Raw genomic sequence first — 23,690 nt, forward strand, 5'->3', positions numbered from 1 at the left:
GGTCTCGTGCTCTGAGGCCGACGTAACACCGGAAAAGAAAGTGTTTTTATTTTTTCGAAACTTTAGTTAGTCAAGCGTATTCTGGGTGTTAAATTTAGACTTTTGACAGGTAAAACTGGCACGAAAAGATAGAAATGGAACTTATCGAAACAAATAAAGAAGGAAAATCTACCAGCCCCTGCTACAGAGGGTCTGTAAAATCTTAACTTTTTACGAGTGAATAGGGTTTATAACATATATGGATTTGTGCCTTAAACATTACAACAGCCTAAATAAACAGATAAACCTAAACTATTTAATAAAGTTCAATAAGTTAGTCACTGTTAAGGTTGACAGCAATTTCTTATCAGGCTATGCCTTTGGTGCATATTGACTGTTCCTTTAGGATGTGCAATTTGTTATTTTTCGTCTGCTGGAACAAACAAGTTGAAAAGTTTTAAGGATTTCTGTGAAGTGCTATTCTTAGAAACGCAAATGGAAAAAAGACCAAAATGTCCATATTCTCTATAGGTTTGTGTGCGGAGTGGCAGACCAGGGTGATGGTTCCCGTGCTTAAAAAAGGGGGATCAGATATTTGTTTCAATTATTGATGGATCATACTTCTCAGCCTCCCTGGGAAAGTTTAAAGGAAGGCCCCGACCGACTGTTGAACCTCGGATCCAGGAGGACACAGTGTTGCTTTCAGTCTGGTCGTGGAACAGTGGACCAGATCTTCACCCTTGAAGGGTTGCTAAGCAGGCCATGGGAGTTTGACTCCCTGGTCTACATGTGTTTTGTAGATCGGAAGCAGGCTTATGACTGTGTTCCCCGAGGCGTTATGTGGGGGGTCAGGGTTACTGTATAACCAAAGCAGGAGCTGTGTCTGCATTCTTAGCACAAAGTTGAGCTTGTTCTTGGTGCGGGCTGGACTCCGCCAGGGCTGTCTATTGTCTCTGATCCTGTTTGTGATGTTAATGGACAGGATCTTGAGAAGCAGTCTTGGAGAGTTGCGTGTCTGGTTTGGGAACCTCAGGGTCTCGTCTCTGATTTTTGCAGATGATACTTCAGGAAGCTGAATCAAAGATAAAATTAGGGCACCACTTGTTAAAATGTGCATGTTTGTCACATGCATGTTTGATTGTAATGCTGCGTGGTAAGAGTTACAGTAACTGTCACACACAGGAGTTAGTAGCATTCCCATTACTGCTGGTTAACAAAAGTTGCTGAGAAGAGGACACGAAACAAGCTGCAGGGACTTCTCAAGGTTTTCTAAGTCAGAAAGTCAGTGGCAGAATTCTCTGTTCAGACCTTTCATGAATTCACTGTACTTCTTTGAGTATTGAAAGGCTTCTTTCAGTGTTGCTTGCGTGGAAAAATGTGATACTGATTTGTTTGTAATTTGTTTAAAGAAAAAAGTCTGACCTTAAAGGTTTTCACATTTGAATATGTTTTACAACGCTACCACAATTTTTTCTTATTTCCTCATTTATGTGTGGCCTAGTTAAATACCAGATCCCCCCTCAGATTTCCGCCACCTACTGACACGACATTGCTTAACCTTAAAAAAATCCTTGTCATTCAGTGCAAATCAGGAAGAACCTCCAATAGCTGTAGTTGCAAGATTTAAACCTTTAGCTTTTAAAGTTAAGAGAGGCAGACAGTGAGAAACGTCCAATGAAAAGCCAGAAGTCCAGCAGCAGTTGACTCTTGAGGACAATGTCTGCTTGGAGCTAAAGCATCTATAAGAGCTACCATTTGAGTCCAACAGAGGTCACCAGAGGGAAGGCACTGCATTACTTGTTCATGTAATTAGAAACCTCTACTTCAAAAGCTAAAAGCAAATTTGACAAATGAGAGTTGGTTTGCACAGTGGAAGATATGCTGACATATGTCGAGAATAAATTTTCTCAGTGAAGCCATATACAGGCATGTGTGAAACTTTTTGCACTCAAACACATTTGTGACCAGAGAATAACTCCCAGTCTTAATTACAACACACACATTCACAAAGAGAGGAGCCTTTTTACTTCCTTCTGTTTTATACAGAATTAGTTTTAGCCATCAGTAGGAATTCCATAGCTTTCTTGTCTTTGACCATGTTTAAAGTGAGGTGAAATTCATGTAGCTGGTGCATGTTATCTCACTGACTTTTACACAAAGTTGAATGGAATCACTTCAGGAAACTAAAACACAACTTGCCGTGTGATTTAAATATTTTTGGTCGATTTGTTGAGTCAATGCCATTCAAAAGTGATTAAATAAAACCAGGAAAAGAGACAGCAATTTTCCCCCCAAAAGAATTCTATGCAAATTGTCAAGGAACCAGGAATATGTTTAATATAGGTTAAACTATATTTCAAGCTGAGGTTGTTTGACAGCTCTATTCTTGCAGCCCCACTAGAGAAACACACACAGCTGAGATTTCAGAGGTGTTCTTATCAGAAGACTTGAGCGAGCTAGACAAACAAGAAGATGAAACAGTTTTTCACTTTCTGTTTCTTTGTTGCTGTTTTAGCTCAGTATTTTTCCTTTACTGAATACGTAAAGGAAGCCAAGGCTCCAGGTGATATTATTATTGGAGGATTGTTCCCAATACATGAAAGCGTTGAACTTGGAAACAACAACTGTAACAGGTATTTTTTTAAATTTTTTTTTACAAATCCATTTGAATGTTGTCATATTGTTACTCAACACTGAGCGTGAATGCATGTGTTGAAACAAGATATATTAGCACATAATACTGTTGGTTTGATTATTCAGGTTCAGCCATGCTCGGCTGGCTCAGTCTCTGATGATGATTCATGCAATAGAGAAGATAAATCAGAGGGATGAGCTGGGAGGCATCACTTTAGGATATCTCATACGGGACTCCTGTGGAGATGTTACCACTGCACTGAACAACACTCTGTCCTTCATGAGCAAAATCAGTAAGTACTCTCAAGACTGGTATGAACATAAGTGAGCCACACATCAGTTTAAATTTACAACTTTGACAGATTTCAGTAATTTATCAGGGCAGTTTTTGGCCCCTGTGGGAGTTCTACTGATTTATAATTGCCCATACGTAAATGCCTCTTCTAGGTTGAACAAAGTGCTTCTTATCCACACTTTTGATCATATTTTAGCAGTCCATATAGTCCATATTTTCTTTAAATTTTACTCATGCACCATTTACCGTATTGTGGACAGTGGAGGTGATCCTGTAGCTATACTGTAGTGTATGGCAAATCTTTCACTCATTTTAAGTCTGGTACCTGAACATTTTAGAGAAATTCTTTTTGTTTGCCTACAGTGTACTTTTTTGGTAGATCTAAATAAATAAATAAATAAATATCTATCTATCTATCTATCTATCTATCTATCTATCTATCTATCTATCTATCTATCTATCTATCTATCTATCTATCTATCTGTCTGTCCGTCCGTCCGTCTGTCTGTCCATCTGTCTGTCCATCTGTCTGTCTATCCATCCATCTATCGGTTCGATTATTTCTCCTATTAAATATGGCACCATTTAAAGGGAAATAAGCAGGCTTTCCAAAAGTATAAGATTTAATGCCAAGAATCATTGTTATAATAAAGAAATAATAAACTAAACACAAATTCCCTTACTTTTCATGCTGTTTTTATATATAAATATTAAAACATAAAGTTTGATTTCATGTGGACGTTAAATGTAAATATAGTAACTGCACACACAAATGTTTTTTTTGCAGAGTTTATCAACACAGAAGATACATACCAGTCCTCGTCACCCATCCTGGCTGTTATAGGTGATTACTACTCAGAGATATCTGTACCAGTTACAAGACTCCTTAACCTGGAGAGCATCCCTGAGGTACGACTGAGAACAAACACATTACATTTTATTAAAGTTTTTTAACTTTATCAAACAGTAATAAATAACCTACAAAGAGCAGGGGTGAGCAAACTGTTTGGTTCAAGGGTCACATTTGTTTTTTAAAACATATATGATGTTACTGCTTCATGTGCATTTGTGTTAACTGGGAACCTTCATCCAGTAGTCATGATAATTTCTTTTAAGTCTAGACAGTGGAAAACAGTGGAAAACAGGAAGAGACCACATAGCTGCTCTTGCCAATTTCATATTGTTTATGTACAAAAAGTCAACACATACGTGTTTTATTTTAATCTTATGTGGTATGAGTTAAATATCATATGGAATAATTAATGTAACTTGTATTATTTCAGAATAGTAAGAGTTGTAGTTTGAACTTTCCATGTAGATTTTCCATCATTCCACTGGATCTCTTCACACGTTGAAAGGATTTTTTCAGTTTTGCTTGCATGAGAAAATGTGCAAAAGACTAGTTTGTAATTTGTTTAGAAAACAAAGTCCGGCTGACCTAGAAGGCCTTCACATTTGAATATGTTTCACCAACAAACTGTTGTCTTCCTTGTAGCTTCACAGTCAGCCCATTCATGCTTGGCAATATGTTTACAACAAACACCACAAAAACCCTCTCTGTGATCTCATAGTTGTTATTAATCCCTCAGACAAAAAGGAATAGTTGTGTAGTGTCTTTTATGTAGCAGTTTTTGCTCAGGGCTAACAAATAAAACCTAACAGACTCAGAGTTTTTACTTAAAACTTGTGCTGGAACCAGCCATCAGGGAGGTTTGGCCCCTGTTCCAGCTTTAAATTTTGGGTTCTTTTCCTAGGTCTAGAGTCTTGAAGATCAGGTCAGGAGAATAAGTGATTTGACCTTAGAAGAAACCCAGTGTAGTTGCATTTAATGTATTTAAGTACTGCAGGAAAATACTATGAAATTAATACTGCAAATATAAATAGATCATAGCATTGTTGCTTATGTATATTCCAGATGAATGGATGCATGTGACAAAATGACACACAAAAAAAATAAATCACCTGTTATGTTCTTTGTGTTATGCTTGGACCAAGGTGGGTTAGTCACGTATAACATAAAAAGTGACAACATGTCTTATTTTGTTGCTGAATTTGTTTCTTGTTTAACAGTATTATCTGTGCATTATTGTCACAGGTAAGTTATGGGGCAACCTCTGGTCTTCTGAGTGATAAAACCCGTTTCCCGAGCTTTCTGCGGACTGTACCAGAAGATGATCACCAAACCCTTGCCATCACTAAGATTCTCAAAGAACACAACTGGACGATGGTTGGTGTTGTGACAACTGATGGCGAATATGGTCGTTATGCAGTGAAACGCTTACAAGAACATGCAAGCAAGCATGGAATCTGCTTTGCCTTCACTTCTGTCCTACCAGAGTTTCTTGTCAATAAAAAGCTTAAAGGCAGCATCAATGAAACAGTCAATAACATCATTGAAAACAAAGATGTGAAAGTCATTGTATCCTTTGCAAAGTCTAACCATATGGAAGAGATTTTTGATCAACTTCTTCAAGACTCCAGAGGCAGAAACAAAGTTTGGTTGGCCAGTGATAACTGGTCTCAGTCAGCTGATGCACTTGATACCAGTAAATGGAGTTTGACAGATGTTGGAACAGTCTTTGGGACCAACCTAAAATCTGGAAATGCATCCCAGTTTAAGCAGTTTCTTCATCATCTTAATAAAACCTCTACAACTGACTACAAAAATAACTCATTTTTGATGGATTTTTTAAATGAAAATAACTCTTGCACGTCAGGCAAGCCATCCATCATGGACTTAATCAACAAGACACAACCGTCTGCTGTGTTCAGTATTGAGTTGGCAGTTAAAGCAATTGCACAAGCTGTTAGCGACCTCTGCATCAACAAGAACTGTAACTTATCCACATTAAAACCCTCAGAGGTACGTACGCAAACATCATTTCATTGTTTTACAGTGACTAGAATTATTATTTTCTATGAATAAAAACATACTTTTAAGAAACTCCTCATTGCAATCTCTGAGAATTATGAGCTGACACAAGTCTGTCTCTCAGCTGTAGGCCTTTATAGGACCTGGTTTTACTGTGAAAAAAATAAATTCATAACAGTCTAATTTATTTACTATCATGCTATTCAAAGAACACAGAATTGCCGTAGATAGAAATGTAAAATGGATGAAAACAGTGCTTATATAATAAAAATGCTGCCCTGTGACAGCCAACTGTTTACTAACAAACAAGCTTAATGGCAAAACTAAAATGGGTATTTTAGCTAATACTGTATGTTAGATGTGTTGGTGGAGAATAAAACAAATGTAGTAGGAGAGGTGACAGTGGTCCCTGTGACTGAAAATTTAGGAAACATCATGTTTTTTGGTAATTGGGACGCATAAATGAGCAATTATTGGCTGTGTCATTCTTAACCACAGCTTTTTAACCCATTGCAATTTCAGTTCCGAGATGCCTTACAAAAGGCAAATTTCACCCTGAATGGGAAAAATTATTCATTTGATGAGAACTTCAACCTCAACACAGGTTATGATGTCATCCTGTGGAAATACACTTCAGATGGTATTCTGGACACGAACTATATTGTTCAACATTATGATATAGGCAACCAGCAGCTGATCAACAACTCAGAAACACCAGTTTTTGACAACCTGATTGTAAGTATTTGCCTTTCAATAAGTTAGTTATTCTGTTATCATTTATCCCAGTTTTTTATATGTATTACATTTTTCCATAAGGCATGTTTTTTTGGATATCAATAGTAAACCAGGTTTTGAAGTACCTGAAACGGTACAAATATGTAAACAAGCACAATATACAGCATTTTTTAATGTAAAAAATTCAAATGAAATCCAGAGGCTGCCTGAACTTTTTGAAACAATATTATGCTTGTTCAAATATATTTCCCAGATGTCCATCTTTGAGGTTTTTGTTGACTTATGAAGTAAAATACCCACATTATTGTGGGCCAACTTATATTTTTTAGTTATTTCCTAGGCAGTAAGCATACACATTCAACAGAACATTGCACACAGATGTTGTCTTCACAGATGAGCATGTTTTTACAACATTAGTAGATATTTTGACTCCAAACAGGTTTCTCTGGGACATTGACAAACTAAAAGACTGATAATCATGACACTTCAGTTTCGTTTGCAAGTTGTGTTTGTGTTGCTCAAATAGTGACGTATCACAAGTAACTTTTGCAAATTTTCAGTGAGTTGTATTAAACTTTTTCTTTCTCTTGGATGATGAAAATAATTTCTCTTTGCAGAGAAACGTGACTTCCAAATGTCCAAGCTGTGCTCGAGGTCAAAGGAAATTGTCGTACAAGAATCAGTCTGTTTGCTGCTATGCATGCATAAAATGTCCTAAGAATTATTATTCCAACATCTCAGGTGGGTGTTTAAGTAAAGAAAAATCATAAGTAAAAGCAAAATAATGAAAGCAAATATCCACTTCTGTGCATTTTATTGGCCTGTTAGCTTTAACTTGAAGATAATGAACATTTCTTCTCTGTTTGCAGATTCTGAAGAGTGTTATAAGTGTAATGAAAAAACTGAATACTCAGGAGAAGGTAGTGCAAAATGTGAGAAGAAAATTGACATGTTCCTGAAATGGGACGATCCATATCACATTGTGTTGCTGGTATTTACTGCTCTAGGAATTCTGCTAACCCTCACTGTCGGCATCATCTTCCTTGCCTGCTGGAATACACCGGTTGTACGTTCTTCTGTGCGTCTTGTCAGCATCATTCTCCTCCTTTCTCTTTTGAGCACATTTGGGAGTGTATTCATTTTTGGTGGTGAACCCAGTGACTGGAAGTGCAGAGCACGGCAAGTGGATTTTGGCTTGAGTTTCACATTGTCTGTCTCCTGCATCTTGGTCAAGTCTTTTAAAATTGTCTTGGCCTTTCAATTTAACTCAAGAACACAAAACGTTCTGCAGAAGCTTTACAAGCCTTACCTCATTATTGCATTGTGCATGATTGGTCAAGTGCTGATCTGTATTGTCTGGCTTTCAATCAACCCTCCAGAGGAGGTCTATCAGCCAGAGCAAGAAATACGTCAATGGTATTGTGATGAGAAATTACCTGCAACATTTGGAGCCATGTTAGTGTATATTGGTTTGTTAGCAATCATCTGCTTTGTTGTTGCCTTCAAGGGAAGAAAGTTGCCTCAGTGTTACAATGATGCAAAATTCATCACCTTTTCAATGCTGATTTTTTTCATTGCCTGGATCATCTTTGGCCCAGTACACGTCACAGTCACAGGCAAGTACCTTCCAGCTGTTGAAATGATCGTCATCCTCTTCTCAGCCTACGGCATCCTGTTTTGTCAGTTCTTCCCCAAGTGTTACATTATCCTGTTCAAGCGAGAAGCAAACACACTGGTTGCTTTCCGTGAAGATATTCGGAACTTTTCTGCAGGAAAAGACCAGGACAAGGACGGAAACTGGTGTTCATCTTCAAGTGTCTCTGATGGAATCCCAAACCCAGCTTTTTCTCCGGAGTCGGTGCCAAACCCAGAGCCATCAGATCCACACCTTCATCAGCAGCTATAAATACATTTTACTAAGACACCGTCCTCTCCTGCTACAATCTCAAACCCTCAACCGACCATGCTGCAGGACGACTTTATCAGTAAGAAACTGGTAGAACAATATTTAAGTTTGCCAGCACAGCTCCCAAAATTAATTTAAATGGTCACTGAAAAGAGAAATAAAATTTTTAAAGTGTGGTTCTGTGGAGTTGCTATCAGCAGTCAGTATCTTATAGTGGTGAGGCGGGCCCATCTCTACCGTTCCAAGCCCCAAACACGTACCACATGCATGCAAGTTTGCATGGACATAAAAATATATATATAACAGGTAGACAATACAAAGGCATTGGCTGTTTTTATAAGCCGTAAAGCAACCGTCACCATTTCATATGTAGTAAACTGACTGCACAGCCACACAAGCTATTTACGTTTCTGTGACGTGAGCTCACCACATCAACATAATTTATATCATGATATTGACAAAGTGTGTTTGCCTCCTATTGTTCAAAATTGAATCCAGCATCTAGATGCTGCCTCGTTGTATTTTTGGAGCTGGTGCAGCATAAATGTGCGGCTGTAAGTCCTGCCTACTCTCCCTGCACACTTCATGGGTTTTTTTTAGGCTTCAAATAACAAAAAAAAAAAAAAAAACCCAAAACAAAACATTTGAACCTACAACAGCAAGGTAGGAACTATGTAAATCAGCAGAAGTCAACACCTGGAAAAGAGGTGTACATTTATATTTTAGTCCCATTCATTTACATGAACTTAAACTTATACTGCAGACAGACACAAGGGGGCGCTTGCCCTGTTTTGGCTTTCACAACACGTTCCTGTGTCTAATTATTAATATACAGTATGTGAGAAATATGTTGTAAAACATAAAATATTACACCTAACTAGGTAGAGAAACTAATATAAATTGAAATTACAGCAATTAAAGTAATTCAAATAATGTACGTTCTTAACAGTTCAATTAAATGCAATGTTATTGATTTTTACAAAGCCTCACTTTTCAAATCATAAAACCATCTCACTTTTCTTTACAACTATAATATATATTGTCATAAACGTTTTTACATTTAAAACTCAAGATTTATGAAATGTTATGGTTTTCTTCGCCAAATAGTTCTTTGTTGTTGTTCTTTTAAGGGCATCTGGGCTTCTGTAGTATTTTCTGTTACATTGTGTTTTGCGGTGTTGTGAAAAGAATCCTCTACTCTTCTTTTGTGGTTTTAAAGATGTTTTTGGTTTTGTCATATTTTTTGTTACTGTGTTTTTTTGTTGTATACGATAACTGGTTGCATTTATTAATGACCTCGTGTTTACCTTTTTAAGTTTCATGTATTTAAATATGGTTAAGTTGTTCTTTCTTGGACTGTTTTGTTGTTTCCTTGTACCTCAGAGCCACTGTGATTTCTCTTTTTTTAAAATAAAAAAGCGAAGTCGGTCATTATTACTGAACACTGGACAGCTATGATCTCTTGTTGTGTTTTTGGTTTAGACAGAGGATAAAAATTGTGACGTTAAACAGTTTTACAGTCATGGTCAGTGGAAGGATGAATGTGAGGGAGACGTTATTATTGACCACTGACAGCATTATCGAAATGATGCTGTAAGGACAGGTAGTTTACAGTGTTGATGCCACATCTCTTTTTTCCTTGTCTTCAGTGAAACACAAACACATAATAAAAGTGCTACTTAGTGAGAAATCCAACTTCAGATATTTTACCTTCTTTGCAACAAGTGATTTTATATTTTATTGAGACAAAAGCATTCAATAAGACTAAGGATTAACACTCACCCCGTTCTGAGAATGTGAGGCAGTCAAGAGCAGAAAAACAGAACAGAAAAAGAAATATTATATGACTCCAAAAGATAAACATAGTTAAGAAGAAACTTTTATGTGCTTTTCTGATAGCACAACGAGACAAAAACAGTGCAAATTTAGCCAGGTGTAATTTAAAATTTTAAATAACCTAGGCTAAAACACGACATTTAAAAAACAACTAGAACTTATTTTAGTTTATAAACTCTGCCATTCAGAGCTATAGGCATAATTTCTGTCAGATAATTTTTAACCTCTTATTTGTTCCTAATAAAATGAGAGGCATGAAGAAACATACAATGAAAAGAGGAGCTCAGCAGCAGTTACAATGTTTTAGGTTGGGAGAGGTACCATTTGAGTCCAGCAGAGGACACCAGAGGAAAAACATCACTGCAGTGAGACCAGCAGTTTGTGAGACCAGCACAGAGATCGCAGTACTGTGCCTTTAAGGTAAAACTACTACCACACTAATTCATGTAATTAGAAACCTCCATGTAAATATTGTCATTCACAAATCAACTTGCAACAATCAGTCATTTGTTAGTTTCTAGAATGTCAGAAAAATAATAAATTGTTAGCAACAAAGCTTCATCTTTAAATGTGATGCATCCTAAACAACTATATTAGAAAATCATTTGGAAAGATAACATTGGACAGAAAATAAAATTCTATTTTAAAAGTAAAAACAAACATGACAATTGAAAGTTGGCTGAAATAGGGAAAGATAAGCTGACACTCTATGTTAATAAAAGTAAAAACAATGCAACAATCTTAAGTAGAACACACTTATTTGGAGTTCAATCTGCTGAAATAGGGAGACAACATGGAACATCCTTTTGCACAGGAAGACTTTGACCGGATTAAGCTTGACTGACATAAGACTATCATTTTTAGCAACAGATTCCTGCTTGGCAAAACAGTATGAAGGTGGACAGTGTGCTTAGTTCAAAACATTTAACTAAATTCAGCTCAGTTTGTTTATATAGCAACAAAAATTCACAACAGAAAGTAAAGTTATGTAAGGAAGCCAGCAGATTGCATCAAATCTTTACTTTGACGCAAGCCCCTATCTTGAGCAAGTACGCAACAGTGAAAATGAACAACGTCCTGTTAACGGGAAGAAACCTCCAGTTGAACCGGGGTTAGAATGGGTGGCTGGGATTAGAGAGAAGGAAAGAGACAAAGACAAACACAGCACCCACTGGGCACGGTGGAGTTTCTATGGGAAGACAAGCAAAGAGCACAAAATTACTGACAACAATAACTGCAAATACAAACATAGAGAGTAGAGAGAGTAAAAACAGCAGCAGAGTGAGGAAATGTGGTCAATTTATCCTCCAGTCTAAACCTATAGCAGCAGAACTAAGGGAGAGCTCAGGAAACCCAAACCAACTCTGAAGGATTTATCAGAAATGAAAGTCTTTATGGACAGAAACTGGAAGTTGGTTCTACAAGAGAGGAGCCTGATAACTGAAAGCTCTGCCTATCATTCTACTTTTAGAAACTCTAGGAACCCGAAGTAAACCTGCAGCCTAAGAGCGAAGTGCTCCGTTAAAAAGATTTGGAACAATGAGATCTTTAATATAACCCGGAGCTTGGTTGTTGAGAGTGTTTTATGTCAAGTAACTTTTTAAATTCTACTCTGAATTTTACCCTAATTTTAGTAATGTGCACACAAATTCTGAAAAGCACTAATTCGTAGTCTCTTATCTAAGAAGGCCTCTTCCCTGCTCTCACTGCAACTCTTCCATTTAACTACAGTATCTTCAGTACTCAAAGTTGCAGAGAGCCGCACCTACATGCCTGATGCCAAGCCAAAAACAACAGGCAACAATGTCATAGAGCCGCCTTGTCAGTTTTATTTTCTTCATACTTTCACTTATAGGTGATTAGTCAGCAATTAGGTTGGTGAATCTGCCCCGAGAACAAGGCCCTCCCCTCACTTCTTCCTCAGCTGACATGGGTTGACTGTTCTTTCGTAATGTTTTGTATCATATTCATCAACAGATTTATCTGTATCAGAATATTAAAAAACACTAGCCATTAAAGAGAGAATCAAAAATCATACTTTAGTCTGGTCCATAAACACTTAATGTGTAACACTGGTTAAATCTGTGGGTTGTAAACTTTTCATTTTCATTAAGAAAGAATCTGGACTTGAATCAAGATTTAAAAAAAAGAAAGTCTTAGTGACTGATTTCTACTCTGAAATCTATGGTAAGTTATAGTACAGTTTCTATTAGTAACAAGTAATCCACTCATCTCTCAAACCCAACCTTTCTAGATATTATTGTCACTGAAGAAACTAAAAGGAGGACGAAATCTAACTGCCTTCAACTGCTGATAATGACATTTAAAAGTCAGTACATAGCAGAGGGACAATATCAGGCATAGTTCTTAGCCTGTCTGCAACCAAATAGCAACATTTGTGTGTGTGTCAAACAGCTGCTTGGCACAGTTTTTTTTTTTTTGACTTAGTAAATGAACAGAACAAAACCTACCTCTGCTCATTAATAAACACTCACCAAGTTGCAAATCACACTAACTCTCACTATGTTCTGCTAGTTTATAAACTAGTTGGTTAAACTGTTAAAGAAGTTGCGCAAAACTTTGCTCATCAAGTAAACAAGAATGTGCTTCTCTTCTAACTTGATTTTCTTGTTTGGGAAGAGCAAATACCTAACTGACAGATTGCTCATAAGTTTGTGGCATGCACTCATTCTTACCAGTAAATGACTCGTGTTTTTGGTGGGAAGTGCCATTTCCTTGTACTGTAAAGAAAAAAATGGAAGCGGGACTACTTCGCTGTCACTGTTATCTATGAATGCACAGATGCTGCAACTTAGTAACCTTGTGTCTTGTGCTCAGGGTTCTGTCGGTTTGAGCATGCAGATGAAAGGACAGACTGCCTTTTCATGACAGGATGACATTATTTATGTGAGCTGGATTGTAAGGAAGACCATCAAGAAGGACATACAGACTTTAAACCTGAAGAGAGAAGGAAATAATTTAGTTGCCAATAGTGAGAAAACAGCTGTCAGCTTTGGAAACAGTTGGTTTTAGTATCAACAAGAAGAACCTCATTTTTGTTGCTGTGTAATCTGAGGTGAACCAAGATTATATTTCATATTAACAATCAGAGAAGGAGGTAGGTGAAAGGGTGGAAATGGGCTTAGAAGAAATACAGAGTTGGGTGTTATCTGCATAGCAATAAAAATTATATTGAATATGTGAAAAAATGTTACCAAGGAGTGGCCCAAGGCCAAACCCCTGAGTCACCAATAGTGACTGGAAATGGCTTACATTTATATCTTTTGATCAAAATTTACTGAGTGCAGCCAGAGAGATAAGCTTTAAACCAATTGAAAGGTGTGTGAATGAATCCAATAGAAGCTAATCTGGAGAACGGCATCATGGGAAACAGTGTCAAAGGTAATAGTCAGTCAGCTGCCGTAAGTAAGTCTTCCAAAATCTTGACAATAGTTATTACTGTGCGGTGTGAGGAGCTGACACCAAACTGAAATTTCAGGTAGCTTTAAACCTGAAATACACCTGTTTTTTTCAAGAATGTTAGAAATAAAAGATAAGTTGGAGATTGGATGCAGGTTAATTAAATCAGTTGGGTTTGCTCTAAGTTTCTTGAGAAGTTATAGTGACTTAAGCAAAGAAGGAATTGTACCAGTGGTAAGGGAGGAGTGGATAATAATTGTGATTAAGAGGGTGACAAAGAGGGCAGGCAGGCTTTTACCACAACAGAGGGGAAGGGGCAGAGCTGACCAGTAGTTGGTTTTGATGTCTCGATAAAGCCAGATATTTCAGTAGAAAAAGGAGGTTTGAAGCTTGAATGAGTATGAGAGAGAATGTGGCAACGGTGAAGGGGACCAGTCAGGGAAGATGGAAGCCCAAAAGCATAGAGCACAGAAAATCCAGTTTCTCACCCACAACATTGCTGGCCTTCCTGATAATCTTATTGAGTCTGTTGGTGTCCCTCACCCTCAAGTTGCTGCAGACAACAGCATACAGGACAGCAATGGCCACCCCAGGCTCATAAGGCATTCACAACATGCTTTGGCAAAGGTTGAAAGATATTAGATGTATCAGAAAATAGAGCTGGCTCCTATTGTAGGTCATTTCCACATTCTTGGACCAGTCTAGTTTGTTGTCCAAGTACACCCCGAAGCACTTGTACTCAACAATGACCCTTGAATATTAACAGAGCTCACCAGAGCCTTGGTCCTCCTCAGATCCATCACCAGTTCCTGTGTGTTTGAGGTGGTCAGTCTCTGTGCAGTAACTGAAGTCATTGGTGAAGAGAGTGAAGAGGAAAGGGGAGAAGATGGTTCCCTGTGGTGTCCCGTTGTTGCTGATCACCCTGTCAGACTTGTAGCACTGCAAATGCATGTACTGTGGTTTATCAGTCAGATAGTCCATCATCCAGAACACCAGTGGGGGGTCCACCTGCATCGCTGTCAGCTTCTGACCCAGGAGAGCTAGTCTGATGGTGTCAAAGGCACTGGACAACAAGTCACCCCATAAAAATGCAAATCAAAAGTAAAATCAATACATGGTATTAAAAAGGAAACCAATTATTTGACAAAAATGAGCTCAAAATACTAAAATGCAAAGTTTCAAATTTACTACAAACATTTCTTCTAAATACAAATAGAATAAAGCTCAAGACATTTTATTTTTCTGAGAATTTAGGTTAAATAATACATTCAATGACCATCCCACCTCCCCAACAAATAAATCATGCTTCTCTTGGTTTAACTGTAGCCAACACACAGCTTCAAGATGTACAGTAACAGTTAAAAGTGCACAATAACTTCTTTGCTTCCTTTGGCTTTGTCCAAATTTTATTTTTAGACCTTTTTTTTGGAATGTCATGGCTTTGTTCTCATGCCAGTTTTAGGTGAGGTGCATCTAACTGATGCGTTAAATGCATTTTGTTACATTATCTCTTTGAAACTAAGTATTCTTTTCAACAGTGTGGACAGAAATAACTTAAGTAAACTACAAATCAAAATGTCAGTTGTGTCCAGCTACTGTCATTCAGAAGTACAAAAGTATTCTGGTAAAATCAGGAAGAGAACCAACATTTTTTACATTCCACAGGTTCTCACGCAAATTGTTGTAACCCATGTGATCATCAAAACGATCAAGAAAGTGATAAGTTATCTTTTAAGCTCAGGAAGTTTGCCAGCTTTGTCTTTTTCATTCACACCAGAGGCGCACACACAGCTGCATTTCAGAATCGGCTTACTGGAGATATTCAAAGGAAAATTTAAGCAAAGTAGACAAACGAAGATGAAACATTTTTTCAGTTTTGGCTTTGTTTTAGCTGTTTTTTCACTCCAACTTTTCTGTGCTGAATGCGTAAATGAAGCCAAGGCTCCAGGTGACATTATTATTGGAGGATTGTTCCCAATACACGACAGTGTTGAAGCTGTCAATATGAATGGAGACATAAAATGGACCTGCAACAGGTAATTTTTTAAAAATGTTATGAATGTTGTTATACACTTACTCTTTAACACTGGGTGTGAATGCATCTGTTAAAATAAAATGTAGTTGATTATATTGAAGCTGTTTTTGTAATTCAGGTTCAATGTTGCCCGGCTGGCCCAGTCCCTGATTATGGTTCATGCAATAGAGGAGATAAATCAGAGTGGTGAGCTGGGGAATATCACTCTGGGATATCTCATACGTGACTCCTGTAGTGACGTTACCACTGCACTGAACAACACTCTGTCCTTCATGAGAGAAACCAGTAAGTACCCTCAAGATCAGAATAAACATGACTGACGAAGGAAAATACTTGACTTTATTTAGTTTTTTAATTTAAGCTTCTAAATTTAAACCATCCTTGATTAAGTTAGCTATGTTCCTGCAGTATGAAATGTTTCACAAAGTACAATTTGTCTTAAAGAACCCAGTAGTTTATCAAGCTTCACTGTAAAGAAAGACTAATGAATGCTTTTCATTTGTAAGGGTCCACATTTTAGTTAATTTTTCAGGAATTGACTCAAAAATATCACTAAGAGAATTTTGAGCATGTACTGTATGTTGTTTTTTTCTTTGGTCAAATACTGATTTATGAGCAAGCTACAACATTAATAAGAATTAACACATACAATTTGAGCTCAAGGGAACTTGAATTTACTTGATACAGTAACTTCATTCATAAATTGACTTTTTTCAGGCATTAGCGGGGATGGTAGACAGCACTCCTCTCCACCGGTGCTGGCTGTTGTAGGTGATTACCACTCAGAAGTATCTATCGCGGTTACAAGGCTACTTAACCTGGAGAGCATCCCTGAGGTACGACTGAGCTGAAAACACTTCATTGCCTTTTTAAAAGCTATATCTGTATTATAAAAGAGAACTATATAAACACAGTGATACTATAATTTCTTATTTTTCTGATGAATTTGTTTCTGATTTAACGGTTTTCTTGTAATACCATCACAGATAAGTTATGGTGCAACTTCCGGTCTCCTGGGTGATAAAACTCGTTTCCCAAGCTTTCTGCGAACCGTTCCAGAGGATGATCACCAATCCCGTGCCATCATTGAGATTCTTAAAGGTCACAACTGGAATTGGATTGGTGTTTTGGCAACTGATGGAGAATATGGTCGTTACGCAGTTGAACGCCTCCGACGTTATGCAGCAGAGTACGACATCTGCTTTGCCTTCAGTTCTTTCCTGCCAGAGTTCCTTTTTGACGAAAACCTTGAACACAACGTTAATGACGCAGTCAAATTCATCACTGACAATGAAAATGTTTCAGTCATTGTGTCTTTTGCAAAACCCAACCATATGATGTACATTTTTGAGAAGGCTCTCCAAAGTTCCAGGGGGAGAAACAAAGTTTGGGTGGCCAGTGATAGCTGGTCCCAATCAATTGAAATACTGGATACCAAAAGATGGAGTTTGACAGATGTTGGAACAGTTTTTGGGATCACTCTTAAATCTGGAAACACATCCAAGTTTGAGCAATATCTTCGTACCCTTGATGTGAATGCTGACCACCACAAGAGCAACTCATTTTTGATGGACTTTCTAAACAAGAAAAGGTACTCTACTAATGAATCAAGTGTGTCCAACAAGTCTGTGAATGCAGCTATCAAGGAACTGATCAGCATGACACAGCCATACGCTGTGTTCAGTATTGAGCTGGCAGTTAAAGCAGTCGCCCAAGTTGTTAAAGACCTCTGCATCACCAGGAAGTGTGACACATCCACGTTACAACCAGCACAGGTATGCATCCAAACACACATAGATTAATACCATGTATTTTTATGTTTACTATGACTATTATTTCTGTTTTCTGTGATTGAGTACATAACTTTAACTAACTTTATTTTCTAGCACCAAAAGTTGATTATATATATATATATATATATATATATATGTATATATATGTGTGTGTGTGGTTTTTTTGTTTTACAAAATTGATTAATTTAGTATTTTGCTATCCGTAGAAGAAACATTTATGGTGTATAAATACTTTATTTATTGATAGATGTAGAAATAATTAAATTTAAAAAGCTCAACCTTTCATCAATATAACATATTTTAATAAACATCTGTTAGGTATACCAGTCCTAATCACAACTTTTAACACTTTGCAATTTCAGTTCCGAGGTGCCTTAAAAGAAGCCAATTTCCTATATAATGGGAAAAGTTATGCATTTGATGTGCATGGCGACATTGACTCAGGTTATGATATCATCCTGTGGAAGTACGCTTCTCCTCCTGATTTGGACATGAACAACATTGTTGGTCATTATGACATAGTACACAAGTTGATGACTTTCACCTCAAATGAACTAAATATCCAAACCGTAAGTATTATGTTATTTATCTTTTTTAAAATTTATCGTACGTTTTATTCATCAGTAGCTTTATGGATACAATGTCTGTTTATCAGGTCTTTATCTTAGCTAATTATTTGTTTTATACTCCTTGTATGTCATGTGGTGTCTTTTAATAATGAAATAACCAAATGCAGAAAATATTGAGTTATATTCCACAAACCAATAACCAATTGGAGCTGAATCTGAGGAAGTAGCTCATACTATGACATAACATTAACTTAGTTTTGTTCATAAACTTTTTGATTTACCTTTAGTAACTCTGTCCTACCTTTACCTGTAAATTACAAATTACTTAGATCTCGAGTCCTGGCATAATTCAAGTCAAATGTCTCTCTTAAATAAAGCAAATACCATAATTTTGTGTCCTTCACCTTTAACGTTATGCATAATGTAATATCAAACAAATGAGCACTCAATTTATTAAGGGTACCAACGCCTAAGCGTTGAATCACTCATTGTAATTTGTCTGTTATTGTTTTATTTTCATTACATTTTTCAATTCAGCACTTCTACGAAAGCTTTTGAAAACCCATATAAAAAAAAGTTTTATGATATTTTGAAATTTTACCAAGTCATGTTCAGCTTCGTGTGTGATATCATGCACTCAAACTTTGTTCTAAATCTTCCAAGATTTTTGCCAAAAACTCCTCAAAATACCACAAATTCTATGCATTTTGTAGACCACAATATATAGATTTTTGTTTTCTTTCACCCAGAATGTCTCATACTCCTTTAGGACTGCAGAGTACAGAGAATCTTATTGATTACAAAATTATCTGAGCTCAGAATTTTCACTACAAACCCTGAAGTGGAGGGCCTGCTTATCCTGTCCTACATAATGCATCGTACTTAAATAGAAATTTACACTCATGGCCACCAGAGGTTTCTGAGACTTGCAGTTTGTTGTTGTACAGCAGCATATTGTTTCAGGTTCAATTTTGAGTTTGTGTTTCTTCCTCACCTCTTCCCTCTGCTCCACAGAAAATGCAGGAATCATTATAGCAACAAGTGCTTCAAAAGATATTGTGTCACTAAATCTTATTCAGCGGGTTCTTCTTTGTTAGAATACTTAATCAAGGCTGCCCCACAAATCCTGTATAATTTGAGCAACTCAGCAATGAATTGAACTTTTAAGATTTTTTTCAATCTATGAGTCAAAGCTAAGATTTTCCTATATATTTGTGACTTAAAAGCAAGCAAACAACAACTTAAAACAAAAAAAAAAATCCCTTGCATAATTATGACATTTTTCTTCACAGAAAAAAGTGGTCTCCAGGTGTGCAAGGACTTGTCTTCCAGGTGAAAGGAAAATGTCACTTACAGGACAGCCGACTTGCTGCTTTGAATGCAGAAAGTGTCCTGAGAATCAATATTCCAACACCACCGGTGGGTATTTAAATAAAACAACAGTCGCAACTTTTAAATCTCAGTAAAAGCAAAATCATAATGACAAAAGTTGTTTCTTTGAGGCCTGTTGGCATCTTAGCTCCTCTAAAATTAAATGATGATTAGTGTTTGCCTTCTGTTTGCAGATTCTGTTGAGTGTTATAAGTGTAACACTGAAACCCATTACTCACTTGAGGGTACAGAAAATTGTACTCTAAAAGAAGATGAGTTCATGCGTTGGAAAAATCCATATCATAATGTGCTGCTGGCATTTACTGCTCTAGGAGTTTTGCTCACCCTCATTGTTGGCATCATCTTCCTTGCCTGCTGGAATACACCGGTTGTACGTTCATGTGTGGGTCCTATCAGCATCATTCTCCTCCTTTCTCTTTTGAGCACATTTGGAAGTGTAGTGTTATTTGGTGATGAACCCAATGATTGGAAGTGCAAAGCACGACAAGTGTTCTTTGGCTTGAGTTTCACATTGTGTGTCTCCTGCATCTTGGTCAAGTCTTTTAAAATCATCTTGGCCTTTGAGTTTGACCCTAAAACACAAGATGTTCTCAAGAAGCTCTACAAGCCTTATGCCATCATTGCATTGTGCATGGCAGGTCAAGTGTTGATCTGTGCAGTCTGGCTTGCAGTCAACCCTCCAAAACAGGAATGGAAGCCAATGGATTCTAAACGTCTTTGGTATTGTGAAGAAAGCTTACCTGCAGCATTTGGAGCCATGTTAGCCTATATTGGTTTGTTAGCAATCATCTGCTTTGTTGTTGCCTTCAAGGGAAGAAAGTTGCCTGAAAGTTATAATGACGCAAAATTCATCACCTTTTCAATGCTGATTTACTTCATTGCCTGGATCATCTTTGGCCCAGTATATATCAATGTCACAGGCAAGTACCTTCCAGCTGTTGAAATGGTCGTCATCCTCTTCTCAGCCTACGGCATCCTGTTTTGTCAGTTCTTCACCAAGTGTTACATTATCCTGTTCAAGCGAGAAGCAAACACAGAAGTTGCTTTCTGCAGAGATATTAGAAAATATTCCATAGGAAAAGACAAAGATGAAAACTGGTTTCCATCTTCATGTATCTCTGATGGAATCCCAAACCCTGCTTTATCTATGGAATCAATGTCAGAGCCAGCGCCATCAAAGCCACTGACAGATAAGGGTCCATAAACTCTGAGATGCCATTCTTTCCTGCACCAGTGTAAAACCCTCAACATATCATGATGCAAAACACCTTAACTTTATAATGTTTAAGCTGGATGGTACAAAAAAGATTTACAAAACTTGTTAAACATTTTTGCAGCTACAACACAAAACACACTCACTGACAAAGACGATTAGCACCCAGATGGAGAGGTGGAAATGAAATGAAGCCGCACATGTTGAAAAGTTCATGTGACTGTACTGCAAAAAATCCAATTTTGTATCAAATGTATAAGTTGGAGGTATGGGTATATTGCTGGTGCCAGTAAGATGTGGCCCCTCCTTGGACCTGGATACAAATATTGTTTCATTACCTAACAGTCTTACAGCTTTTGCGTTCTCCTGCAGCAAGTCTGCCCTCAGCTGTTGTAAGAGGCATTCGAGATTGGCACTGGGTTAGAGTTGATGCCTGATGCCAGATTTCTGTAATGCTGGCACACAATACAATGATGCTTCCTTGGTCTGGTCTGTCTTGAGCAACCAGAACCTTGACAACATGTGTGGGTGCACAAATGTACCCACTAGTTCCACACATACCTACTGGTTTTAACATCAGGCCACTGTGACATCCGTACACCCCACATAAAGGGCAGTTGCAAAAAATAACCACGCAGTCTCATGCCAAGCCACAATCTGACCCTTGTCCATCAAGTGCTAGTAATGCTGCCTAATATGTTTGTGAGGCTTCATCTGTGTTTGGTGACCTTCACCCACTGTTTTGACTGACAATTGCTCTGGCAACTGCTTGATAACACTATTTCCCCACTCATGATGCCACCACATATGCCTTCTAGTGATTGTTCTGAATGTGCCAGCTTTTGGTAAATCTAATCATTTTCATACCCATTGCTGGTTGCCATGTGCAGCAAATTAGATCCAAATCATTCCTTCTGGGTGCTTCACCTTTTTGACTGTGAGTGTATTAAACAATGTTAGAGCTGCCACGTTTCAAGAGTTGGGAAATTATTTATTCAGAGCTCAAAGCTTATTACTTCTGCAAGTTGTTTTTAATAAAATGGAAGAACTTTTCAAAATCAAGCACAGTTTACAAAATTGTGTCTCTTTGATTTGCTCCTGTTGCCTATTTGACCAAACATCTGGAGGCCAAGAACATTAAAATCTTGCATTTTATGAATTGTTTGGCATTAATAAGTAGTAAACATAGACTGAAAATTCTCAAACACTACCAAGACCTGTTACAATAATACCTTACCAAAGGTAACATGAAATAATATGTGATACTTTTTAATATAAATGTTTTACTTATTTTTCTTTTTCCTTTTGATAATCAATACTGAGGTACTGTAAAATTGTATAAATGTGCAGTAACTGATGCAACGTTTGATGGGTCGTTCCAGTTTTGTTGATGTTACATACACAACATCTTATTGTAAATATATCTGCAAAGTTTATTTTTACTGGTAAAATAGGGAATATGAAATAAATAGCAGGCTCACCCAGTGTTGTTATACATTATGAGTAAATGGAAAGTTGTGACTGACCATGTGGTAACTACAATGATCAACTCAAGTGTCTTTTGTTTGGTGTCTTATAATATTGTAAAACTGAAAAGGATGACTTCATGTCAGCTAAACCTCTAAATTGTGGGGTTTTTTTGCTTTTTGATTGTCTCATCTTTGTCTTTCTTATTTTGGATGTAATTTTGTTATGTGCAGGTTTAAATAGAAGACAGACTAAGCCAGTGTGGTATATATAATTATTATGGTCAAAAAACTGAAAAAATTGACCAACTCAACAAATGAGAAATTTGTTGGCTGTTCCTTTCCTGCTGCAAATGAGAAATTTGTTGAGTTAGATTAGATTAGTTCTTGTGTAGCTGTCTACTTTCCTCTTAATGATCCCACCAGGCAACATGGCTAAACCAAATCAGTGTTTCTTCTGTTTACACACACCAAAGATAAGCCACTGTATGAATAACTCTTTCTGATATGTCTTATTTTATCTGCTCGGAAAATTGTCAGTGCTGAACTTCACTTGTATTTGAACAATAATTTGCAAAACAGTAATCAAATGTAGGAAATTTGGATTTGTCGACATTGGTGATGGCACATTTATTATGTTATTGTGGGTTGCAAAGCAAATAAAACCAATGTCTTGGGTCTCAACCAGATTTACCAGTGCTCGGTTTAACAGATGCAATTAGTCGGTTTACTGTGAGATTCTGTGGTTCCTCTGAGAATGTCTCTTTTCTCCAGTTTTCATGATGACATTTTCTGTTTATCTGTTGGCTGTTCCTTTCCTGCTGCGAGGATTTGTGTACGTCTTGTTTCTGAGTGTGTACATGCAGAGAAGTAAGTGATTTCAGTGTGTGTACATACAAACATCAATCTGCTGGTGTGTGTTTGTTTGTGAGTGTGCGTGTGTGTGTGGTGGCTGTTCATGCCTCGCAGTGGGATGCGTTGATTAGTGCTCGCTGCGGCACAGCTCCCAGCTGTCCTTGCGGCTGGCTGCTGATTGAAACCAATCAGGCTTACGATGGCCCCATCGCAGTGACCCCTCACCCCTCCCACCCCCGGCCTAATCACCTGCTGATTGGCCCGCGCAGGGCCCCCTCCCGTTGGCACGGAAGGTTAATTTAACCGACGGATGAAGGCTCCAGGAGGGAATAGGAACGTGCGCAGGGTGATATTGCATGGATATAGCCCAGCTGTCAATCACAGCCACTTAAAAAAGAGCAACTTGCAAACAGTGACATCCAGAGAGGAACAGAGTAAAAGAAAGGTAGGAAGGAACAGGGCTGTTGTCAGTTAAGGAGCTTAAAGCTTCAGCTGACTTTTTTGGATAAAGCCTGATTTTTTCTCTTTTCTGTACATCAGAAACATTCTCACCTAACTCTTCCCACAGCATATGTGATGAAGTGAACAGTTACACTTAACAAAATCTTCTTAATTAGTTAGGTTTTTTTGTATGAAAGTAGGATTGGGGTATTAGAAATGTGGAACCATCGAATTTCTTATCAGAGTGCA

General features: G+C 37.5%; 2 protein-coding genes across 4 annotated transcripts; both read left to right on the forward strand.

Annotated features, from left to right (window-relative positions):
- Positions 1–22: 22 nt before the first annotated feature.
- Positions 23–9,870, forward strand: LOC108247686 (G-protein coupled receptor family C group 6 member A-like). 3 transcript variants are annotated; one of them, XM_037981583.1, is made up of 8 exons: positions 23–190; positions 2,495–2,612; positions 2,740–2,906; positions 3,696–3,817; positions 5,004–5,771; positions 6,303–6,515; positions 7,133–7,256; positions 7,385–9,870. In XM_037981583.1, exons 3-8 carry the CDS (start codon positions 2,771–2,773, stop codon positions 8,419–8,421), a joined length of 2,400 nt encoding a protein of 799 aa, XP_037837511.1. In that variant the 5' UTR covers positions 23–190; positions 2,495–2,612; positions 2,740–2,770; the 3' UTR covers positions 8,422–9,870. The 3 variants fall into 3 exon arrangements, with proteins under 3 accessions (XP_037837511.1, XP_037837510.1, XP_017291495.1); XM_037981582.1 differs by lacking the exon at positions 23–190 and having other exon boundaries at positions 219–2,612; positions 7,385–7,435; positions 7,523–9,870; XM_017436006.3 differs by lacking the exon at positions 23–190 and having other exon boundaries at positions 221–2,612.
- A 3,190-nt stretch (positions 9,871–13,060) lies between these two features.
- Positions 13,061–22,950, forward strand: LOC108247671 (G-protein coupled receptor family C group 6 member A-like). The gene is made up of 7 exons (XM_017435983.3): positions 13,061–15,713; positions 15,831–15,997; positions 16,430–16,548; positions 16,699–17,487; positions 17,868–18,074; positions 19,367–19,493; positions 19,640–22,950. Exons 1-7 carry the CDS (start codon positions 15,127–15,129, stop codon positions 20,668–20,670), a joined length of 3,027 nt encoding a protein of 1,008 aa, XP_017291472.2. The 5' UTR covers positions 13,061–15,126; the 3' UTR covers positions 20,671–22,950.
- The last annotated feature ends 740 nt before the right edge of the window (positions 22,951–23,690 follow it).

This window comes from Kryptolebias marmoratus, linkage group LG19 (genome assembly GCF_001649575.2).
Source record: "Kryptolebias marmoratus isolate JLee-2015 linkage group LG19, ASM164957v2, whole genome shotgun sequence".
NCBI classification, from domain to species: Eukaryota; Metazoa; Chordata; class Actinopteri; order Cyprinodontiformes; family Rivulidae; genus Kryptolebias; species Kryptolebias marmoratus.

Bases quoted from the DNA above. Each gene is read 5' to 3' on its own strand.
- LOC108247686 (XM_017436006.3), top strand. From the start codon at position 2,452: ATGAAACAGTTTTTCACTTTCTGTTTCTTTGTTGCTGTTTTAGCTCAG. The intron at 2,613-2,739 runs GTATTTTTTTAA...TTGATTATTCAG, and splicing joins GGAAACAACAACTGTAACAG to GTTCAGCCATGCTCGGCTGG. The intron at 6,516-7,132 runs GTAAGTATTTGC...TTCTCTTTGCAG, and splicing joins CAGTTTTTGACAACCTGATT to AGAAACGTGACTTCCAAATG.
- LOC108247671 (XM_017435983.3), top strand. From the start codon at position 15,127: ATGCCAGTTTTAGGTGAGGTGCATCTAACTGATGCGTTAAATGCATTT. The intron at 15,714-15,830 runs GTAATTTTTTAA...TTTGTAATTCAG, and splicing joins ATAAAATGGACCTGCAACAG to GTTCAATGTTGCCCGGCTGG. The intron at 17,488-17,867 runs GTATGCATCCAA...TTGCAATTTCAG, and splicing joins CCACGTTACAACCAGCACAG to TTCCGAGGTGCCTTAAAAGA.